Source organism: Canis lupus, chromosome 21, assembly GCF_011100685.1.
Source record: "Canis lupus familiaris isolate Mischka breed German Shepherd chromosome 21, alternate assembly UU_Cfam_GSD_1.0, whole genome shotgun sequence".
In the NCBI taxonomy this organism is placed as follows: Eukaryota; Metazoa; Chordata; class Mammalia; order Carnivora; family Canidae; genus Canis; species Canis lupus.
In genome coordinates, this window is record NC_049242.1 from 42812632 (window position 1) to 42835855 (window position 23224).

The window sequence follows — 23224 nt, forward strand, 5'->3', positions numbered from 1 at the left end:
GAACACTTCCAACCATTGCCCAGAATGTGGACTGTGTTTTATGGACCACCCGCCATGAGAACCTACGGAGAACAAAAGGGTCCCTCCACTGTGATTTCCCCTTGTGGGAGAGGAGGGGTCGGGGTGGGGTGGCCCTGAGGTCTCTGGCTGGCACATAGCTGGGCCATCCACAGACACAGGGCCCAGTCTGGAAGACCCTCCCAGGCCTTACCCTTCCTTCCCAGAGTCACAGGTAACTGCAGGCCTTGAGGTGGGGCAGCAGGAAGGTGCTCAGAGCCTGGGGAGTCGCCAGGCTGGCTGACGGGGCTCCCCGCCTCCCCCACCTTGGAGGCCTTCCTGCCCTGCCGCTGCTCCTGGGGTGGCGCTTCTGAGAGAAGATAAGGAGGGATACAACGGGTGGTTAACCCATGGGCAGCCCTCCCTGCCCCCAGCTGGCATCGCCAGATTTACTACAGAACACCCAGTAGTCAAATAACAAAATTCACACAAACGACTCATAATTGTTTAGTATAAGTTGTGCCCAGTGCCTTGTACCTATGGGATGTACTTAAACCTGTATTTTTATTTGCTACATTTGGGCGTCCCGACCCTGGCTCATCCCTCCTCATCACACCTTCTGAGCACACCTGACCTTAGCATCTCCACAAGGGAGCAGGGAAGGGGGGGGGGGGGCTCCTCACAGCCAAAATAATTGGAGTATCGTTCTCATTCCTCCTAATTTCTCATAATAATATGCTGTTCGTATTTGGCCTTTCTCATTGGTCAAATTCACTGAACCAGTTTATCCAGAAAAAATACACCCGGAAAGAAACTAATGAGTCTTCAGGTCTGCTGTAAGCATTCAAATCTCTGGTGTCCCCCACAGGCTACATCTGCACCGTTCTCTGTTCCTCAACTGGTCTAATTTCCCTTATGATTTCTTTACAGCCAGAAGAAAAATGCCAGTCAGAGGTAAGGAACAGTTTGCTGGGTGGATTTCCTCCTTCCCTGTCATCACTCACTTTACCCCGCTCAACCTGAGGATGGGCTCTTAGAGCAAGTAACTCTGTCCCTTGCCATCTTTAGATTCGCAAACTGCGGCGGGAGCTGGATGCCTCCCAGGAAAAGGTTTCAGCTTTGACCACGCAGCTGACCGCAAATGTGAGTACAGATATGGGGGGGGGGGGTGTAGCCATGGGGGGGGGGGTCGTGGGGGGCAGCCTCTGCTGCCTTTGACAGTCGTTATGTCACGGCTGCCTGTCCCCCTCCGCGAGCATGGCTTTAGCATCGTGAGCATGAGCGTCAGCCCTGGCACTTCTCGGCCCTGTGCTTCGGGGAAAATTCCCTAACCTCCGAGCCTGCATTCGCTCATCTGTACGACGGTGGATGGTAACGCTTAGCTCTCTGGGTTGTCATGTGGTCAGTACTGGAACATGTTAAGTGCTCAGCACTGTTCATTTCCCTTTTCTTCCTCTTTCTGAAACTTTTCATCTTAGAGGTTGGGAGTGGGGGGGAGCGAGGCAAAAGAAATCTAAGGCTCCGAATAAATAGCTGACTGTTCTATAATTATAATATACACAATTACGTGTTAAGGAAGTGCTGCCAACCAGCATTCAATTCAACAACTGTTTGAGTGCCAGCTCTGCCCCGGGCACTGTGGGTTCAACAGCAAAGCAAGCCCAGTCCCTGTCATCTTAGTGTTCTTTCTCTGGCACAGCAGAGAGACAAAACAGTTTTGCTATGACATGGTGACCGTTAAGAGAGGGATAAAGGGAGAAGGTTGTGGGAATATGTAAGGAGGAGCACCTCAGTCAGTCTTGTGGTGTGGGGGAGAGGTCAGGAAAGGCCTTCTGGGGGAGGAGGTGACATCTGAGGGATGCTGCGTAGGGGAGGATGCATGAGAAGGGCAGCATTCTAACCACTGTGCAAAAACGTGTTTTTGTGCAAAAGCCCAGGGTGCAGATCTTGGTGCCTTTAGGAACTGTAAGTAGCTCCATGTAATTAGAATCTCCGGCTTGGATGGGGGGAAGAGGCCAGGTTAGAGGGGAAGAGAGGCATCGAAGAAGAACGAGGGGCAGGTCACATCATGCTCACATCACGGAGGCTCTCGGCTCTTAAGGGGAGAGTTTGGGCTTCCCACTGAAGGTAGTGGAGCCCCATCAGTGCCTTTGAAGCAGAGGAGAGGCGGTTCGGTTTGCTCTTCCCGAAGCTTCCTGACCTGACCATGGTGTGGTTAGATGATTAGGGGGTCAGCATGGAGGTGGAGACTCCTGGTCTGCAAAGGAGACCTGCGGCAGAGCTGTGAGCCGGTGAGGGCTGAGGCTCCGAAGGCAGAGCCTGAGATTTGCAGAAGGTGTGGAGATGCCCCTGAAGCAAGGCCTCCTGCCGGGAGCGCACGCCGGGCTGAGACCACAGACACTTGCGTGCGAGCCTGTCCGAAAGCAGCCCGCACTACCCCCTTAGCGTGCTGTTCAGATGAAAGGCAACTTCAAAAGGTTGTCTTCCCGGGGCCAGGAAGCTGAGTCAGTGCTCGACTTAATCATTTACCTGGGGGTTTTGCCCAGGTAATTCCTGGCTTAAGCCCGAGTCCACCCAAGGAAACCGTTTCTCTCTAAAGTCCGCACACGGAGTGCCCCGTGCAGCACTTGACCTTAATTACAAGCTCAGTAACTCGTCGTAACTTCTCTCACTGCGATTCATTCTCCTGAGTTCTCTCACATTTCTGGGAGTCTTTGAATTTTTTCCACACCCTCACACATCAGGCCTCTGTATGTTTCATTATCCTTTTTAATTCTCTTTGCTTCTTCTGCCGTCAGTGATGCTATCAAAGAACATCAAAACTTGATGTGAGATCTGAATTTTGAAGCTTAGTTCTTATTTAAAAAAAAAAAAAAAAGCAAATCCAGAGGAATTCTTCAGTAAGTAGCCTTCATCTGGGTACCATTCGAATCCAAGACCAACCCCAGACCCAATGGGCCAATCTGGATATAATCCAAATGTGAGGTTGACAGCAGCCCCTGTCCCAGGTGATTTAGAGCTACTCCACCCCCTCTTAAGAATTACTGCTGTCAGCTGGTGTCCCTTACTGCTCAGTGCTCAAAAAAATAGTCAAAAAACTTGGGTTAGTTCCTCCAGTGAACTCGTGCTGCCCCAAAGACCTTACAGGGGGCCGTGTGGAACTCTACCCCCTGTTCCAGAAGAGTCAGAGTGAGATTCCCTTACATTATTATTATTCCAAAAGTGTGTTTTGCTCCTCACAAAAGCCACTGAATCCAGTATTGTTTTAAAGTAAATATTTAGTCTCACCACACACCGCAGGCAGTGCTAACGTGTTTTATTGTCTGCCATCTTTCTCACAGGCCAAGCTGTGTTTGTTTTTCTAGGACAAACTACTCAAAGCCACCTTCTCTGGGTGTTTTTATACCATCCGTGTTTGTTTTCCTGGGAATGTGAGAATGGCACTCGGTAAGGAGTCTGTTGTGTGGCTCCGAACGAGGCTCCCGACTGCCTCTCGGCCCGTGTTTTCACAGTTGCTCGTGACCCAGAGTCTGTCCTTTCTCTCGACAGCAAAATGTGAACCTCTGTTTTTTTGTTTTGTTTTGTTTCAGAGAAAACATGGCTTCTTGAGTTTGCAAACACACTTCCCCAGTAGCAGTCTTCTTGGGGTCAGGCTTTTGTTTTTAAGTGAATAGAAAGCATGAGTCCCCACAAAGAGAATTCGGGGTGGCAATCAAACAATTGAAGAAAATGAAAATTTGGCCATTTAGATTTGACCTTGGCGTTCCTTTGAAATGCAAGGTTAGCAGTAATTCTCAGCATCCTCCTGCCCTGACCTTGTATCCTTCATGGACTGTGTAAACTGTCTTGAATTGTTTAGCTTTTGTTCTGTCATAGTCTCCCGGGCAAGCTAAACTAAAGCATATCTCTTGATTTTATTATTTTTTAAAGATTTTATTTATTTATTCATGAGAGACACAGAGAGAGGCAGAGACCCAGGCAGAGGGAAAAGCAGGCTCCCTCTGGGGAGGCCGATGTGGGACTCGATCCCAGGACTCTGGGAATATGACCGGAGCCAAAGGCAATTGCTCCACCACTGAGCCACCCAGGTGCCCCCATCTCTTAATTTTAAAATGCAACAGCATTTTCTCAATTTTTAATAGGGAGAGGGCACTCCATTAGAAAGAAACTGGCCAGCCCACTTCACATTTCTGTTACAAGCAGTCCTGCTCTGCTGACTCCTGCCGCTGTCGGAAAAAAAGGCCCAATGGTGAATGCTAGACCTGTTGTATCCTCAACTGTTCCTGTTTGATGAAGTCTAGTGACAGGGGCCTCGGACTCACTTCTCTGAGCTCTCCTCTTTAAATTGAAATGTCTGCTGACCCTCCTCACGACCCAGGCCGATGTCCCACCCATACGCTGGCCGTTACCTCACTTTTGATTCTTCACGGAGTACATCGTCAGTCCTCTTTTCCTCTAAAATGTTCATACCATATGATCAGATCTCACTTCTCCATTCTCCCAAGACATTTCCTTTGCCAGCTCTTCTCCTATACCTGCCCACCCTGTTCCTAGAACCCTCTCCTGGTCTCTCCCCATCTGTGTTCTCATCCTATCTTTCGTCACTTTCCCAATTCCAAACCTCTTCCTTTCCTTCCCCCCGTCCCCAAAGTGTCCGTTCACTCCTGTGTTCATAGACCTGCATTCACCAATACTGTTTCACTTACTGCTCACAATAACCCTGGGAGGAAAATGGATATTGCACCCATTTTATAGATGGAGAAACTGCAGTCAGGAGGATTAGCTCACTTGCCCCTTCTTTGTCTTGGTTTCAACCATATTATCAACATCCTCAGTCAACCAACCAATATAGCACCTGCTGCTCTGTGGAGGAAGGGGGAGGCTTCATGTTAGGACACAGGTTGCATCTTGTCCTCCAAGAGGGTTGCAGAGAAAGGGGCAGACAGGAAAACATCGCATTGCTCAATTCTAAGATACACGTTTTTTTTTTCCCCTACATTTTAAACATTTCTGAAAGTGGGATGCATATTTTGATTGTAATTGGCAGCATTTCTCAGGATGTCTTCGTGCTGTATAAAATAATGGTGCGTCTGATGTCGTGTTCTAAGAGAGGTATATAAAAGTAGAGAGCGGCCTTGGGGGAAAGTCCTAACTCCCTGGAGGAACAGGGGAAGGTTTCTCCAAGGAGGTAGCAGATGGGCCTTTCAGTGGCTTTTTATTAACCAGGATTATAACAAGCAAAATATGCCAACCACTTTGTTCATCCGTTCTACAAACACGCTCAATATGAGCCTCTGCTGTGAGCTTGGCACTTGGTGAACAAAGCACAGTGGAGCAGAGGAGACAGACGTGAAGCAGCAGTTGTGAGAGCACATGTGTCTCTAAGTGTGATACCAGAGTGCACGTAGACCAGCAGTCCACGTCCTTTTGAGAGTGACCATGAGGGAACCAACCTGTCTGGGGGTGTCATGAAGACGTGAGCCGAGATCTCTATATTTTTTTTTAGATTTTATTTATTTATAAGAGATGCAGAGAGAGGTAGAGACACAGCAGAGGGAGAAGCAGGCTCCCTCTGGGAAGCCTGATGTGGGACTCGGTCCCAAGACCCCGGGATCACACCCTGAGCAAAGGCAGATGCTCAACCACTGAGCCACCCAGGTGCCCCAAGCCGAGATCTCTTGAGAAGGATGTGTAGAATCAGACAAGGACGTGGGGGTGGGGAAGAGCATTCCAGGCAGAGGGAAAAGCATGTGTAAAGTGGGAAGAAGCACAGGATCTTTAAGGACATGATAAGCTGGAATGACTGGATCCCAACGAGAGGTGGGGAGTGGGGCTCCGGGGCTGAAGAATTAGATGGCTGCTCGCTCACTTGGCCCCCATGAGGGTTTTAGCCTTTAAGACCCAGCGCCCATCCGGCCCTCTTCCCTTGCAAGGTCATGTCACTAAGACTGTGTCTTTCCTCCCCCAGGCTCACCTGGTGGCAGCCTTTGAGCAGAGTCTTGGAAACATGACAATCAGGCTCCAGAGTTTGACCATGACAGCTGAGCAAAAGGTAAAGCGAGAAAGGATGCTTTTCTCCTCCCTGCTTGGAATGAATAACCTCAAAATAATACTCTCTTTTGTTCTAGAGAATGGTATAGATTTTGGTGTGTATGAGCTATTGGAATCAAATCATAAAGAGTTGTACTCTTCTGAGTGCAGATATGACCCAGATCGCAGCAGCACCAGTGACAAACCTCGCAATCCTATTTCCTACTTTTTTTTACATTTAAGATTTTATTTATTTGAGAGAGAGAACGAGCACAGAGCAGAGGGAGAAGCAGGCTCCCCACTGAGCAGGGAGCCTGATGCAGGGCTCGATCCCAAGACCCTGAGATCATGACTTGAGCCTAAGACAGATGCTTAACCAACTGCACCACCCAGACGCCCCCCCCCCCCATTTCTGCTGCTTTGATGTGCTTCTGTGCCCATTGAAAATTGATCCACCCTAATGTATGGGACAGGGTTTGTGGAACTACTTCGTGCCCTAAGCTCCTGGGCTGAAACTGAATTGTCCTTCATTTGAATTCTGTACAGAATGATTGTAGGATAACCAGTATTTCTTTCTGTTCCTCAGGATTCAGAACTGAATGAGTTAAGAAAAACCATCGAGCTGCTGAAGAAACAGAATGCAGCTGCCCAGGCTGCCATTAATGGGGTCATTAACACGCCGGAGCTCAATTGCAAAGGTAAAGGAAGGAGCAGCCTCCAGACCAATGACCTTCCTGCCCTTAGAGCCGTCCCCCAACAACATGCAGTGCAGCCTCCCTGCCCAGGGGTGCGTGTGTGTGTGGCAGTCACACAGGGCCTGGGAGGCAAACACTTTTAATCCTTAACTCCAGGCCTCTGGGAAGACCGCTCTCCTGGCTCAGCCTCTTCCCTGATGTATCTCAAAAATGGACGAAAATCTGTTTCTATTGGCAAAGTATCAAAAGTGTTTCACTTCACTTCACTTGTGCCCTTATTACGCTCTGATACGTGGACATGGGCTGAGCTGGAGTGAGCATCCCATGTTTGTCCAGGGAGGAACTTCTGAGTAAATTGCTTTGTGCTCATGCGTCCTAACCTGGGGCGGGAATGGAACCGTGAGGACGAGTTCCCTCCCGCTGTAGCGATATTAACGGTAATGGTAGAAGGCCCAGTGACAGCTAGCGTTTGTGGAACACTCATTGTGTTGTAAGCACGCTGCTCAATGTTGTCGGTTGTTCATGATCTCATTTTCCTCCCATGACAACCTCCTGAGTGTGGTGCTGGTCCTCTCCACAGTGCACTGATGAGAACCCTGAGTTGCAGGGAGGAGATTCCCGTCCAGAGGATGCAGATTAGTAAGATGCAGAAGTGGGACTAGCCGTGGGTCTCTCTGGAACCCATGCTTTTTTTTTTTTTTTTTAATTTTATTTATTTATTCATGAGAGACACAGAGAGAGAGGCAGAGACACAGGCAGAGGGAGAAGCAGGCTCCATGCAGGGAGCCTGACATGGGACTCAATCCCAGGACCCTGGGATCACACCCTGAGCTGAAGGTGGCACCAAACCACTGAACCACCCGGGCTGCCCTAAACCCCGTGCTCTTAAAGAGTAGGCTGCGCCTTTGTGTGGAAAACCGGCCGCAACCTTTATTTGGCATCACCATTACTTCGGATACCAGGCCCTCTGAAAAGTGATGACCGAGTTGAAATGGGAGGGATGAGCAAGAGCTGGCCAGCCTGAGTAAGCGAAGAGAGCGTTCAAGGAAGAGGGACTAATGCACATTAACACGTTAAGGCTCTGAGATGAGATGGGCTCGGCATTTCCAAGGGGCCAAGAAAGGCTCGTGAGGCAGGAGAGTAGAGAGGACTGGGGCAGGGGCAGCCAGACAACACAGGTGACTGTGCCACAGTCCCCCTAAAACATAATCGGGTGCCTATCTTAGGCTTAAGAGAGCTGGTGTCAGGGTGTAGGAGGAGGTCAGGGAGGGGAGTTCTCTTTCTCAGAGCTTCTTCTGACTTCTGTTTGGTGAAGTGGGTAAAATGGGCCCTCATTTAATTAAGTAAAAAGAGCATACCGTGCACCTGCTCCAGGATCATAAAACCAGCAGCTGAGAGCAGAAGGTGCTGTCCAATAAGAAAGGCCTAGGAGTCCTCAGGTGTGTTGGATCCAGGTGTAAGAGTCATTCCCGGGGACAGAGGAACGGGCTCAAGGCCACAGCTGCTGATGTCCTGGCCTGGGTCCCCAGGAAACGGTACCTCCCAGTCTGCAGACCTCCGCATCCGCAGACAGCACTCCTCTGACAGCGTCTCCAGCATCAACAGTGCCACCAGCCACTCCAGTGTGGGCAGCAACATCGAGAGTGATTCCAAGAAAAAGAAGAGAAAGAATTGGGTGAGTGTACATCCAAAGACTTTGGTGGGTGCTAACAGGCCTGAGTCCCCCTCTCCCCAGCCCAGAAGGAGCCCCCAGGCCAGCTCTTAACTCCAGAGCATAGAGCTTTGCGAGTGGATCCAAAGAAGCTTGTGGATCTTTTTCTACCAAATTCAGTGTTGTGCTCAGCCAAACACCAGGACCTAGGAAATTACCACCACCTGATAGCTTTTCTGTTTCATGAGACTTTATGTGACATACTCCTCTTTCATTTCATATATGTGTCATTTCGTCCTCCTCATATGTCAGCCACAAAGTGCCAGGTAATAGAGCCAAGTTACTCTTGAGTGGTTTCTTCTTAGTTATTTGGGGGGGGGGGGGAGTGGGTATTACTAGTTATCCCATCGTTATCCATGACCCTTATCTGTTTATTTACACAGTTGCCAATGATAGCATGAAACCAATTTTCTTTGAACACTTTTTGACCGTGTCCTATAAGTAAAAGTTTCATCATGTAGATATTAGGTGTTAGTGAAAGGTGTTAAACTGGGGCGTTGTACTTCAAAATGGCAAATTTAATAGACCCAGTCTCCAATGCATTGTTTCTCCACATTTCCATAATCCCAGTGAGCCTCTTGAATTTCTGTACAGTGGTGTCTTGAGCAGTTTTTTTTCCTATTTTCCTGGGGATATTACACCCACCCACCCAAGTCTTTTTCAAGTAGGTTCTGTGCCCAATGTGGGACTTGAACTCACAACCCCGAGATCAAGAGTGGCGTGCTGTGCCGACTGAGCCAGCCAGGACCCGCTCCCCGGCACCACCACCACCCACCCTCTCCCTCGAACTTATTTTTAGTTCACTTTGGGCTGAGGATTGACATTTGCTGCTCCCTGTGTTCAGTGCAGGGATATCCCAGGTTGATCTGAAGTGGGCTAGTGCTCAAAGGGCCCCATCCATCAGTGCTGACGACATCGTGTTTTCATAGTAGCTTCAATGTCCTCATCCATTCCATACCCTTCTCCCTCATTTTGTGTTATCTTGGATGGGTGGCGAGGTCTAGCAATAGAGCAGTTGAGGTTGGAGTAATTCCGGTTCCTGATGACTTGCACTGGAAGACCGTAGGCCAGTTCAGTGTGGCCCTCTCATTATTCTGACCAAGTTTTTCCTTTGTTGCTAATGACTTGCAGTCAACTCATTGGCTATGCCTTAAAGAGCATTAACATATGTTGCTGATTCTAATATACTGTTGGCAAAATATGGTCTGACTTGATTATCAAAGTGATGAGAGAGAATTATTTTGTATGAAAAACAGTGCTTACCCATTTTCTCCAATTCAAGAAATAAAACTTACTTGCATGAAGACAGATCTTGGTTATCGGTAGAATTGGGGAAGATGGATAATTGGCATTCTCAGACGATCCCAAAGCTTACTTCTATCTAATCTTTGTAATCTCCTCTTCTACCTGGCCCTGTACCAGAGGTAGGTGCAAGGATTTAGGTTGATGGTTTATGTGCCAGGTCCTTCTGTTTCTGGAAGTGGAAATAGGATGAAAAGTAGGAAATGGGATCTCAATCAATCAACCACATGTTGGACATGCCATTCCTTATAGATGTAATACTGATGGTTAAAAAAAAAAAAAAAAAATCCCATTAATTATGTCAGAGTGGCCTGTTTCAAAATTTCTTAATGGCTAAGAAAACCCCCAGGATGTTTTCAGAAGGAAAGAAAGATTTTTACAAAAAAAAGAAATCACTTCTTTTTTTAAAAGATTTTATTTATTTATTCATGAGACACACACAGAGTGAGAGAAAGAAGCAGAGAACACAGGCAGAGGGAGAAGCAGGCTCCATGCGGGGATCCCGATGCGGACTCGATGCGGGACTCGATCCCGGGTCTCCAGGATCACGCCCTGGGCCGAAGGCAGGTGCCAAACCGCTGAGCCACCCAGGGATCCCCCGGGAAATCACTTTTTAAAAGACCTTATCTCAAGACAAAACTTAATTTTTTTGGTCTAGAAAAATATGTGCTTATCACGGCTTTCAGAGAAGACCCTGCACTTTAATTCCTTCTTTCCTCATTAGCGTTTGTAGATCTGTCCCATGATTTGGGGAATTTGTCATATTCCAATTCCGTTTTCCCGATATAGTTAATGAATTTCTTACCAGCGCTTACTTTTTGAGTCACAAGTGAGGTGACTAATTCCCTGCTTATTCTATCATCTTGGGTGTAGGCAAGTACAGCAGGAACTCCTAAGTAGATCTATCAGAGGGCTGTACGGCCGTGTTGGGACTAGTGCAGCAGTGAAGCTATTTTTGCTGCGAATAGAAGACACATACATACCCCCCTCCCCCCCAAAAAAAGTTAAGGGACAGAGAGATGGCTGATAAGAGACACAAGGGTGAGAAGCACAGGAAGGTTGGGGGCAGTCATTTCAGCCAGCCAAAGAAGCTGGAAGAACTCGGATCCTAGGGACTTCCAGAAGCACTATTCCTTTCCTTTCCTAATTGAAGGAAGATGCTTCTAACGCTCTGGAAGATTCGTGTTCCTCCTGGAAAACTCCTCTGTGTGTGGTGTTTATATATGAGCCATGTCGTGTCTGAAAAGTCCGAGGCTTTCCCTGTCACTGGCTTTCTCTGTTAAAAATTGTCTTTTTTCCTTCCCCTTCCCCATTTTTTTGCTTGCGTTTTCCCTGGCAGGTCAATGAGGTAAGCAAGACCAACGCTAATGTCAGATACCAAGCTAACCCATCCATTGATCTGACTAATCCCCTCTGCATCCGTCACCGTGTCTGAGCACCCTGCTTTGTTGCTGCATAACCTCACCCTCTCGACATCCATCCGCTGAGCCAGGCTCTGTCTTGCTGTTGGCATCTAGCCTCGAAGCAGGAGTAGGCATGGAATGTCACCCACAGGTCCAGTCCTTTGAGCTGTCAGCACCAGATAACTCTTCTTCCCTTACTGCACTGATTCCAGAGAGCTGTTGGGAACCTTTGTCGTTGGTGGGGGGACGGGGGGTTGGTGGGGGGGAGAATTAATTGCTCTTTTGTCTGCATGTCTCTGTTTTGCCAAGGCCTGAGGGTCGGTTGCAGCCCTGGCCAGGCTGACAGTGTCATGTGTTCAGTTACGCAGCTCCTTCAAGCAAGCCTTTGGGAAGAAGAAGTCCCCCAAGTCTGCATCCTCTCATTCCGACATCGAGGAGATGACAGATTCTTCACTGCCTTCCTCACCAAAGTTACCACACAACGGTTCCACGGGTTCCACTCCACTGCTGAGGGGCTCCCACTCCAACTCCCTGTAAGTCTGTCTGTGTGGGATGCTCACTGGCCAGACGATGCCTTTGGCCCCTAGGAACCCTCCAGGCTAGGTGTCCTGTTAGTATACATCTGCTCCCTGGGGTTTTGTTCATCTTGCTTTCATGGGATTGGGCACGTTCTTCCAATGTTTTAGGACTAGAGAGGTTGAAAGAGAGGAATCTTCCACTGTTGTTCTGGAACATCACTGTGGGTGGCCATGGGCAAGTGCTTAACCTCTCTGTTTCCATTTTTTTACTTGTCAAATTGGGTGTTGGCTACTTATCCTATCCTGAGGATCGGATGAGATAAATGGATGGGAAAGAGCTACAACCATCTTGCTGGGAGAGGATAGCATGATGAGTGTTAACAGTTTTTGCTGACATTCCAGTTCATTTTCGTGACAAGACTTAGGGATTACACTATTCTCTGATCAGAATTTGATGTTGACTCTTTCTCCAAGGTCAGCACTCAGCAACCGGAAGTTTAAAAAATGGAGAAGACTCTGATAATTCTCTTTATCGAAGGGTTCTGTATTTGGTAAAATGATTCATCACCAGGGGCTCCTCTAGTAAATTTTAAAGGAGTCAATTTGTAAAGAGCTCTTCAGGAACACAGCTGCTTCTGTTAAGTCAGACAGGTGTTTGCTCATGTGACATTGGCTTAGGTGCTCTTCTCCTTGGCAACTAAGTACGTAGATGGAAAGAGTCATCTTCTCTTGCCCAGCCAACCTCCCATGATTTCTGTGAGCCCCCCACTGATCATTGCATCATCAGGGGTGTAGGGAGACAGTCATGTGCCTCATCTAAAGAACAGAAAGCCCAGACTGTAGAGGCAGGAGCACCTCAGGAATGGCTTGAGATGGACAGGTGGGGACCCAGGCGTCAGCTAGAGGATGGCACGGCTAGCTCCCTGTAGCAGTGAGAAAGATTGCCCCTGCCCCCATAGGACTGAATTCCCTTGGAGACCACCGTATACCAGGCCAAGAGTGAAACAAGAACTGGAGCTCAGGTGGGACAGTTAGTGAGATGGGATGGTGCCCAGAAGAGAGCCAGTGTGGCTGGAGTTGGACAAGACAGAAGGTGGTTGTAAACACCTCAGTTTTGTCACTGGTGAAAATGAGATTAATTACATCTACTTCCCTGGATACTTGTGAGGTCCCTCTCAGATACTGTGCATGAAGGACCTCCTTCCTCTCTTCCTCCTTCAGTCTCAGGAGGCCAAGTGTATGGAGCTGTCCCTAAGTCCACTTAGCCAGCAGGCCATCCTGCTGAAGACAGCAGCCATACACATGTCCCAAGGCTGGCTTGCCAGACGGGTGCGGGCAGTGTGGGCAAGGAGCTTGGCTGGGTCTTTGCAGCCCAGCAGCTGCCTGGACAGCACAGGGGACAGGAAGTGGAAGCCAGGAAACAGCACAGAACCTCAACTTCTCAGCAACCCGTGAAGCATGGCTCTGCTGGGGGCCGCTATTTTACTTCATTAGTTTAATAGCTCCTCTTCTCTCTAGGAGCACTGGTGAGAGGGTGGCCGTGGGGGATGTGTGCTTCCTGTGTGAGCGAGGTGCAAACCAGGGTGGGTGGAATGCTGTGGAGGATGGGCTTGCAGTGCGTCCCTGCGATGCCTGCCCCAGGTCTGTGTTCTTGTGTAAAGAATTAGGTAAATCCCCTAAAGTGTGAGCCCTATTTGACCTGCTGGGTGCCTAAGAGGTAAATAGGGGAAAGGTGGCCTATGACTCACAACATGCCATCCCACAACATCTCAGTTCCTCTGACCAGGAGAAAAAGGGACTCCTCACTGATTATTTGTGGATTTAAACATTGGCTGTCACAACCCGTGTTCTGTAGAGACCAAAGTCGATGTTAAGCAGTGTCCCACCCCTTAGGATTAGGAATCAGTGGGAACACAACATAGTATAGCTCATTTCACTTCTGAGCTCCTGCTCCTGCTCCATGCCAGGCCCTGGTTACAACCGTGTACGGATGAGGTTCCTATTCTGGTAGACCCTGTATGCCCCGGCGAAAGGCAGACATTAAACAAATCCAAATAAACTAGAAAACGATCAGCTAAGGGTTAATGCTCGGAATTAAAATAGTGTGTTGGGATACAGAGTCGCCACCGTGGACGGGGTGGCCAGGAAAGGTGACATGCCAGCTGAGATCTGCATGCTAAGAGAGACCACTGGTTAGTTCTGGTTGGTAACACTGGCTGCTATAACATATGCAGTCCCAGAGCTCAGCGGGTTGACATATGACTGTTTATCTCTGGTTCACACTGAACTCGACACAGATATTCCTTGTCCATCAATCAGCAGGTGGCCTGCCGTGAAAGGCTCCTTCCACCTTGTGCGCCAGCCATCCCACAGGTCCTGACTCCTCTGCTGAGTACTCTGTGTCTAGCCAGCAGGTGGGGCGGGGGGAGAGGGGAGAGAGTGCAGGAGAGTTTTATGGGTCAGGCCTGGAGGAGACAGTCCGCCAAGTGGGGCCGTCCCACCCACAAGGGAATAAGTGACACGTCTGCACCAGGAGGGAAAGGAAATAGACTGTGGGGAACAGACAGGCTGGGGGCGTCTGGGAAGGAGGGATGGCCAGCATGTGGCCAGCATGGCTGCCACATGATGGGAAGTAGGAAAGTGGCAGGAAAGGAGGCCATGGAGGTAAGGCCCAGAACATGGGCATCTTTGAAGTCAAAATAAATTTGCATCTGTTTCTATGCGTGATGGGAGAGGGTTTTGTTTTTGTTTTGTCTTTAAGATTTCTTTGTTTTAGAGACAGACAGTGCAGGATAGGGGTGGAGGGGGAGAGGGAGAGAGAGAATCTTGAGCAGACTCCCCTGCTGAGTGCAGAGCCTGACGCGGAGCTCAGTCTCCATCTCACTTGAACCAACATCAAGAGTTGGACGCCTAACTGACTGAGCCCCTCAGGTACCCCATGGAGAGAGGTGTTTTGCTTTTAGCTTGATTTATTTAAGTAATCTTTGCACCTGATGTGGGGCTCAAACTCATGACCTGAGGATCAAGAGCCACATGCGCTACTGACTGAGCCAGCCAGGTGCCCCATCCTTGGAGAGTTTTAGGCAGGAATAGAAGATCATCTGAACTCCTGTTTCACAAAGATCAGTCTCCTTTCTGCAGATAAGGCACTCAGGGGAACAGGAATGGAAGTAAGGCAACCACACAAGAAGCTAAGAGTACCTCCCGCAGCGCCGTCCACCCCACTCTGGCCTGTTTCCTGTCCTTTGAACACTCTATTCACACACCCCCAGGCCTTTGCCCTTTCTGTGCCCTCTGTCCGGTGCACCTTCCCTCAGATGTGCTCTTCCTTCAAGTCCCTGCTCTAGTTCTCACTAATGCCTTGCCTGTGCACTTTGCATAAAATAACACCCCCACCACAGCCCGCACTCCCCATCATCCCCCTTTCCGCTGTTTTATTTTTCACCATGGCACACATCACCACCTGACATGCAGATTTCCTCAAGTTATTTGTTCTCCGACCCCCCACCCCCACCCCAAAAAAACATGCAGGATAAGCTACATGGAGGTAGATACTGCTGGATTTGCAGACATTCAAATACTAGGTGAAACAAATGGTGACTTATGGTCGTAGTGAGCCCTGGATGGATTTAAGATGTGTTCTAGAAGCACGCTGACAGCACAAGGTGATATAAAGTGTGAGGGAAAGGGAAGAGTAATCCTTGAATATTCCTAGATTTGCAACTTGAGTACCTGAGTATATGGAAGCATTGCTTCTGGAATGGGTGGGAGGGACCGGGTGGTCAGGAAAGGAGGTGACATGCCAGCTGAGATCTGCAGGGCACGGTGGACATCAGGAGCTCTGGCTGGACTATGTTAAGGCCCAGTTTCTCAGGAGACATCCCTGTGGAGATGCCAACCAGCCTGGGACTCCTAGAGACAGAGATCCAGGAGACGTGGGCTCACAGATGGTACTGGGATATGGGAAACTAGAGGATTCTCCGCAGGGTTGAAGAGAGATGGAGAGGAGCCAGAGGGCCAAGGGCTGAGCTCCGGGAGCTCTGAAGAGAAAGGAGGAGCAGCCAGTGAGATGGGAGGAGGTGGGAGGAAATTGGGAGCAGAGAAAAGAAACTGCTGGGAGGGGGGTGGTAGCTGGGCCAAGTGCTGCAGGGCAGCCGGGGAGGATGAGGGAGAGTGGATGAGGCACTTGGCTGAGCAGCATTCCCAGCGGCCATTGCGAGAACGCTCCCTCCAAACCGCTCTCCCCGTAGGGATCGGGTGGGGCCGACTCTGGGCTCCGCTGCCCTTCTCTGACATTCCACAGCATCTGTGCACACTGGAGATGTTTGTTTTGGGTCTGGCTTTCCAGAGGGTGGGCAGAGGGCAAATGCTTCTTTCCAACCTTGAAGGGTTTGTAAGAATGTGCAAATCTAGATGTGAGAGGAAGTTCAAAGAAGTAACCCAAGGCAGAGGAGTCGGGGGCCCAGAAAAGTTCCTACCCTGTGGGCGAAAGGAATGGTGGTGTGGGAAGGCAGTGTTTCCCACCCTCGAGACGTTTGAAATTAGGTATGCCACCAGCCCAGACAGTGGAAATTGGGGAGTAACACGTTAGGGACTGAGTAGCAGAAAACCTCCATCAGGTTGCCTCAATAAGTAGCCCACGAAGCGGATGAGCACGTATTGAGTGCCTGCTGGATACAGTTCAGGTGCATGAGCTCTAGAGTTAAGTACACCCCCCCCCCCCCCGGGTTCTGTCCTTATTATTTTCTTTCTTTCTTTTTTTTAATGATGGGCATGTTCATCTCTGTTGGACTCAGCCTCCCCCCTTTTATTTTTTATTTTTTTAATTTTTTTTAAAGATTTTATTTATTCATTCATGAGAGACACAGAGAGAGGCAGAGACACAGGCAGAGGGAGAAGCAGGCATCATACAGAGAGCCTGACGTGGGACTCGATCCAGGGTCCCCAGGATCACGCCCTGGGCTACAGGCGGTGCCAAACCACTGCACCACCGGGGCTGCCCAGCCTCCCCCCTTTTAAAAGGAGATAATTACATCACATCTCCGTGGAGTTAGTAGTGGATGGAGTAAATTACTAGTAAGGTTCAGATGCCTGGCGCAGTCGTCCGTGTAGGCAGTCAGCATTTGCTGAGCACCTGTTATGTGCCGATCAGTGTGATCAGGCTCCAGAAATGATGCAGAGAACCCGGGTCCCGGAGCAGCCGGCAGCCATGCAGGAGACCTGAAGAAGACAACCGAACCCTAGTGCAGAAGGGACCAAGGGAAAGGTGCTGCCTTGGGCACTAGGAATAGAGACTAAAACTTAGCCGGGCCTGCTGCAGAGGAACTTGATTTTCGGGAAACCTGGCTGGCTCAGTCAGTGGAGCATGTGGCTCTTGATCTTGGGGTTGTGGGTTCAAGCCCCACACTGGGTGTCAAGATTGCTGAAAAATTAAATCTTAACCTGATTTTCAACGTCATCTCTGTATTGGGTAGGACATCCCTCCTGTGTGACCTTGCGGTTGTGTGTTCCTGAGAACAGGGCTATTTTGGGGGGAGCACAGTACTCCTGGAGGACTTATTCTCAACACAGACTTTATTAGTTTGCTTCTCTATGTAAAGTCACTGGCCAAGCTCTGCAAAGTCACCCGTGTGATATATCCCACAAAGTAGGTGCTCAGGAAGTCTTGTGTCTCTTTGATTGCGAAAGCTCTCTGGGGAAAAGGTGCAGACCATGTGAAGGTGACTGGGGCAAAACGTCTGCCCCAGAGGGCCCGATACAGCAGACTGATGGTGTGAATCCAAGCTAACTAGTCCCTGCAATGAATTGGAGCCTTCGAGGTCTGTGCAGGGCATGGTTTAGCAAAGACTGGAGTGTCACGATGGAATTTTGTTCAGACTTTACACTCCACTTAAGCCAGGAAACCATACTCCTCTCTCAAAAAGAAACCAGTGTTTGCGAGCCCCCACTGCAAACCTTGCAGACCAGAAAAGGCATGACCAGGTAGCTAAACCCTACAAACCATAGGCTAGTCAAAGCACAGAGAGAGGAGGGCCAAGGGAGGAGGATCTGAATTCTCAAGACATTTTCTAGCCTCTTATCCCAGATCTGTTAGCCTCAGTTTGCCCTAGGCATAGAGTGGAGATACCCAGAAGATTTTCAGGAATTTGTTAAAGGGTTTTGGAAGATTTTGTAGCTGAGACATTTCCTTGGCTGCCAACAACTTTTAAAAAATGGAGTAGCTTTCTACTCTGTGCATCTCTTGAAGCCATTCAGGGGCAGGTCGAGAAAATCACAACGAAACGATTTGGCCACTCGGGTGTTAAATTTTTCTTCTAGTCCTTTCTGCCCCCAAAATACAATTACATCTCTTTTAACAATTATAAATGGTTTCCCTCTGGCAGTGAACATTTCCACACCCTCAACCAGTTTTACAGGTCAGGCTTTTCTTGGCCTCAAATCTAGGGCTTGGTGTTGGAAGAGTGGGCTGCGCGATTATTTCTGCAGAGACCACGTGCTCACCATGTCGTTCGGAGATAATCAGCTTCAGCTTTGTAACTTTATGAACGTGGGTTTTTTTTTTCTTTTTCATTTTTTCTATCTTCAGTCCAAGAAATGTCAAACCTGCTTATTCTGGATCACCCCTGACACCAGATCCAATGATCTTTGAAATCAACAGACTTTTTTTTTTTTTTTTAAGAAAGTCCTCTTGTCTAACATGGCAATTCATCATGACTTTGATGATCTTCCACTTAGTGCTGACTCGCCAGGTATCTGAACATCAAAACTAACTGATCACCTAAGGAACCCAGCCTAGAGGGGCCACCTCTTAAGACAAAGATCTGACATGCGGCTGGAGAGGTAGACACTGAGCCACCCTGTTGTACAATTTTCACATAAATCTGTGACTTTGTCATATCACCCTGTCTGCTCTCTTATGATCTGACATGTTTCTCTTTCTTGCTGTGAGCTTATTAAGCAGTGTGGGCAGGTAGGGGAAGGAAAGAATGTTGCTTTTTTAAGACACTTTTAAAAGATAGAGTTATAGGGGTAGCCTGGGTGACTCAGTCAGTTAAGCATCTGCCTTCAGCTCGGGTCATGATCCCGAGGTCCTGGGATCGAACCTCACATGGGGCTCCCTGTTCAGCAGGAAGTCTGCTTCTCCCTCTACCTCTGACCCTCCCCACCCTCAGCTCATGCTCTCTCTCTCAAATAAATAATTTTTTTTTTTTAAGATTTTGTTTTTTCATGAGAGACGCAGAGAGAAAGGTAGAGACATGGCAGAGAGAGAAGCAGGTTCCCTGCAGGACTCGATCCCAGGACCCAGGCATCACAATCTGAGCCGAAGGCAGATGCTCAACCACTGAGCCACCCAGGCACCCAATAAATAAAATCAAGAAAGAAAGAAAGAAAGAAAGAAAGAAAGAAAGAAAGAAAGAAAGAAAGAAAGAAAGAAAGAAAGAAAGAAAGAAAGAAGACAAAAAGAAAGAAAGAAAGAAAAGAAAGAAGAGAAGGACAGTAAAGAAGACGGAAGCACTGCATTCAGTACGTCGCAAGACTTCATTCACCACGAGAACTCATACCCTACCCATACCTCCCGCCTCTCACGTTCCCTCCTTCCGTCCTTCCTCCTTCCTTCCTTCCTTCCCTCCTTCCGCTCTCCTTCCTTCCCCCCTCCTCCCTCCCCACTCCTACCTCCCTCCCCCCTACCTCCATCAGAAAGAAAAGAAATGATAAGGCTTTAGAATGTGACCAAAAATAAATAACCTCTTCCACCCAAATCTTTCAGTTACTTTCACTTTAGGGCAAATAAAAATCACCCCTCAGCTGTCTGACCTTAGAGTGTCTAATCTTTAAAACAGACAGTTGACCTTCCTTCCCTGAGTGGGTTTAGCTCTCAAGGGCCATGCGGTGTCCCCATAGAGGCCCAGCTGTGTACACATTGGGACCGAAGGGGCGGTTTTAAACCCGGAAGGTTCCCGCTGTCTTTTGCCGGCTCCTGTTTATCCCAGATTATTGGAATTTGGCTGAGGGGCACGCCAAAGCCACCCTGATTGCCAGCGCGCTGCAAAGAGCATAGAGAAGCAACACAGTCTGGATTTCGGGGGCCTTGGCATTGGCGCCCCGGGAGGCGCTGGCCGGCTGCTCAGACAGGGTGACGGGCGCACAAACCTGCCAGGGAACGCGGGGGACACAGGCTGGCGGCCAGGGAGGCCTGAAGCCGCGAGCTCCGAGCTGCTCTCCTCAGCAGCGCCTCTCCCCGCAGCATCTCCGAGTGCATCGACAGTGAGGCCGAGACGGTCATGCAGCTCCGGAACGAGCTGAGGGACAAGGAGATGAAGCTGACCGACATCCGCCTGGAAGCGCTCAGCTCCGCGCACCAGCTCGACCAGCTGCGGGAGGCCATGAACAGGATGCAGGTGAGCCCGGGCCCCCCCTTGCTCACAGCTCCCCGCTCTCCTCTGGTCCTTCGTTTTCCTCTTGCTTTTCCAAAAGGAGCAAGGCTCCTTCTCTTTCCGTGCCCTCCCAGGTATTGCCCAAGCCTCTCCGCCTCTGACTTCCCGGGGCCCTGCCATCGCCTCCTGCGAGCAGCAGTCTCCTTCGCCTGGCCCTTGAGGCCTCCCAGTTTCACCTCCCAGACTCATCAGTCAGAGGGAGCCCCTCACTGCTCCCTTTGCACCAGGAATTTCTGTTTCCTAACGTTCCCTCCGAGGGGATGACCTGCCCAGCCGAATCAGACCCTTCCCCCAGGGTTAGCCTCACCTTCTGCAAAGCTTTTCCAGATCCCGCCTCTGGAAGAGTTAGTGCTCTCAACTGAATTCCTCTAGATGTGTTCTCACAGCCCCTCACCTTCCACCCTGGATTGGAAGGCATCTGCATCTTCTGGCTATTTCTTTCTTTTTTCATTTTTCATTTTTCTTTTTCTTTTTTTTTTTTTTTTTGCATCCCTTTCTCTGGAGGTAGTCCCAGGGCTTTGCACATGGTAGGTCTTCCCTAAATATCTGTAAGGATGAAAGAGCCCTGTGGGCCCTGCCAAATGGGTCCTCGCTGGAGAACCAGCATTTCCCAAAGGAGGTGCCACAGAACACATGTTCCACGAGAGGCTCTGTGGAGGGAGAGCTCCTGGATCACCACTGTTTAGGAAGGCTCTGCACTCTGTGCCCCCTGCAAGGCCCACAAGGCAGAGCAGTTCTTAAGGGCTCTAAGTCTTGCAGGAATGAAACCCGTCAAGCCCAGAGTCTCTCAAACTCCTTGAATGCTAAGGCTCTTTTTCAGCTAAGACTCAGGCAGCAGGCTGTGGGAAACATTGCTGAGGTCTTTCCGAAGGCCAGCTCTCCAAAACGATGGCCCTCGCCCTGCCGGACAGGTCTCGTATGCACCCAAGAGCAGCAAGCACGGCCAAAGCTCTCCGATGGTGTGACTGACCGGGCCTCGGCTGGGATACCCAACTTGATGGCGGTGGGGGGCTCTCTGGTCCCTCCTGCGGTAAACACCTGTTCGCGTTACATCCACCTAGTAAGGGAGCCTCTCCCTTCCTCTTTGCAGAGTGAAATAGAGAAGCTGAAAGCCGAGAATGACCGGCTGAAGTCAGAGTCTCAAGGCAGTGGCTGCAGCCGGGCACCCTCCCAGGTGTCCCTCTCTGCCTCCCCTAGGCAGTCCATGGGCCTCTCGCAGCACAGCTTGAACCTCACCGAGTCAACCAGCCTGGGTGAGTGGCATCACCGGGCTGGGCGCAGGTCAGGGCCTGCAGCGGGCTCTCCAGTCTCCAAGCACGAGCCCCGAGATAAGCAGATGAACAGATCAAACGGAGAGGCAACAGGCGTGCGTGCACGTGGGGTGCGTGTGTGTCTGGGTGTGCGTCTGCTACCGACATGAGCTCAGCCGTTAGACTGCTGTCATGCTTTGCTCCAGTGCCCCCACTTCTCCGGGCCATGAGCTTGGATCCTCTTGTCCACCTTGCTGAGTTCTGTTTGGTCCATTTTTAAGAGGCTGACCTGCAAGCTGAATGCTGCATAGAAACCCCACAGCAGCGGGTCCCAGTTGGGGCGGTGGCTCGCTCTGTGGTCTTCCTGCCTTCGGGACAGAGTCCAGGCCAGCACAGTAATGAGCGAACACGGTCTAGGTTTTCTTTGTAAGCATATCGAGGCCGACGCTTTGATTTCTTATCCATGATGCCGCGTTGCTGTCGTTTTGGTTGAGCCTCTGCCTCGCACTTCCATTTGGCAAGGGACATCGTCAGCCTGCTGGTTCTTGGTCGGTCCACCATCGGTTTCTGTGGTTGCATTCTCCATTCTGCCCTCTGCCCTTCCCCTACCCGCCCCCCCCGCACCCCGACACCTGGTTTGTCCCGCTGCTGTGCCAGCAAGCAGCGGGGGTGTCAGGAAGCCGGCTTTGCTGTCCCCATGTGCCTAAGGCTGTTGATGTTTTCCATTCGCAGACATGTTGCTGGATGACACTGGTGAATGCTCGGCTCGGAAGGAAGGAGGCAGGCATGTTAAGATAGTTGTCAGCTTTCAGGAGGAAATGAAGTGGAAGGAGGTTAGTTGGATGCCTTTCCCTGCTCTGCGTGTCCCCTCTGCAGGTAGAACTGCCTAGCGTAGCGATGTCATCATCAGACCGAGTCACCTGAGCGCCCGAGGTGATTCGGGGGTTCTCCTAACGCTTCCCTTAACTCCCCGTCATCCCCGGCAGCGTTTGACACGACGAGAGTGACCAGATGACCCTCCCTCCCTCTTGCATTTGGAAAGTCTAATAAAGTACTAAAAATATCCCCGTGCCGCGCTTTCGCGGAACTAAGCGCTAACCTCCGTCAGGAATGGCTTTTCTGAATCTAACGTGTTGCAAAAGCACTTCGCACAGAAGCAAGCTGCCCCAATTCAGCCGACCAGGAGCACCAGTTTTGTCCAGTGTTCAGAGGCCGCCGACGAGGTGGGAGGCCGAGGGGACCAGGCCCCGCGGGTGGCTAAGGGGAAGCATCCTGGCGGGGCTTCCTGACTCCCCGAGACTGAGGAATCTTGAGTTTTCTGTGTCGTTCCTGTTCCCTGCTGGGGTCTAGGAAGGTCACGCCACACCCACCCCAGGGGCTTTTTTGGGGTAGGGGGTTGGCACAATCTTTAGTCATTGATTAAATCCACCTGATGCTGTAGTGACCCTCTCTCAGAGAAGCGGGGAAAGACTTCCCGAGTCGTTACTTCAAGTCCCCTTCAGTCTCTTGTTTGTTGTTTCCCAGCATCCGTGCCGACCCGCTGCCTGTGGTCTAGGAGTCCTGGGGGGACCCGCAGTGCCCACCGCAACGGAGCATCTACAGCCAGACTCTTGGCAGGAGGATTCCACAGTAGGGCTGGCTCTCTCTTCTTGTCGAAGGGGGTAGACCCAGGTTTTGGAGCCGCCCATGATTTCCTCCTCATCTAGCCTAAAAATATATATATTTTTTTATATATAAAAATAAATATGAAGAGATTCATTTTCTTTTTTTTAAAGATTTTATTTATTTATTCATGAGAGACACACACACAGAGAGGCAGAGACACAGGCAGAAGGAGAAGCAGGCTCCATGCAGGGAGCCCGACGTGGGACTCGATCCTGGGA

The 23224-nt window shown here is 50.0% G+C and overlaps 1 protein-coding gene across 9 annotated transcripts in view; it reads left to right on the forward strand.

The window, feature by feature from the left end:
- The window catches only part of NAV2 (neuron navigator 2), a 724081-nt gene that overhangs the window by 675072 nt on the left and 25785 nt on the right, over positions 1-23224 (forward strand). For 6 of the 9 annotated variants that reach the window (XM_038569252.1, XM_038569245.1, XM_038569247.1 and 3 more), the window contains 10 exons: positions 928-951; positions 1066-1140; positions 5966-6049; positions 6614-6725; positions 8252-8397; positions 11075-11083; positions 11499-11671; positions 19902-20055; positions 21182-21344; positions 22074-22174. In XM_038569252.1, the coding sequence (XP_038425180.1) occupies positions 928-951; positions 1066-1140; positions 5966-6049; positions 6614-6725; positions 8252-8397; positions 11075-11083; positions 11499-11671; positions 19902-20055; positions 21182-21344; positions 22074-22174 (1041 nt within the window). The remainder of the gene's footprint in view (positions 1-927; positions 952-1065; positions 1141-5965; positions 6050-6613; positions 6726-8251; positions 8398-11074; positions 11084-11498; positions 11672-19901; positions 20056-21181; positions 21345-22073; positions 22175-23224) is intronic. The other 3 variants (XM_038569246.1, XM_038569249.1, XM_038569250.1) reach the window with 1 other exon arrangement.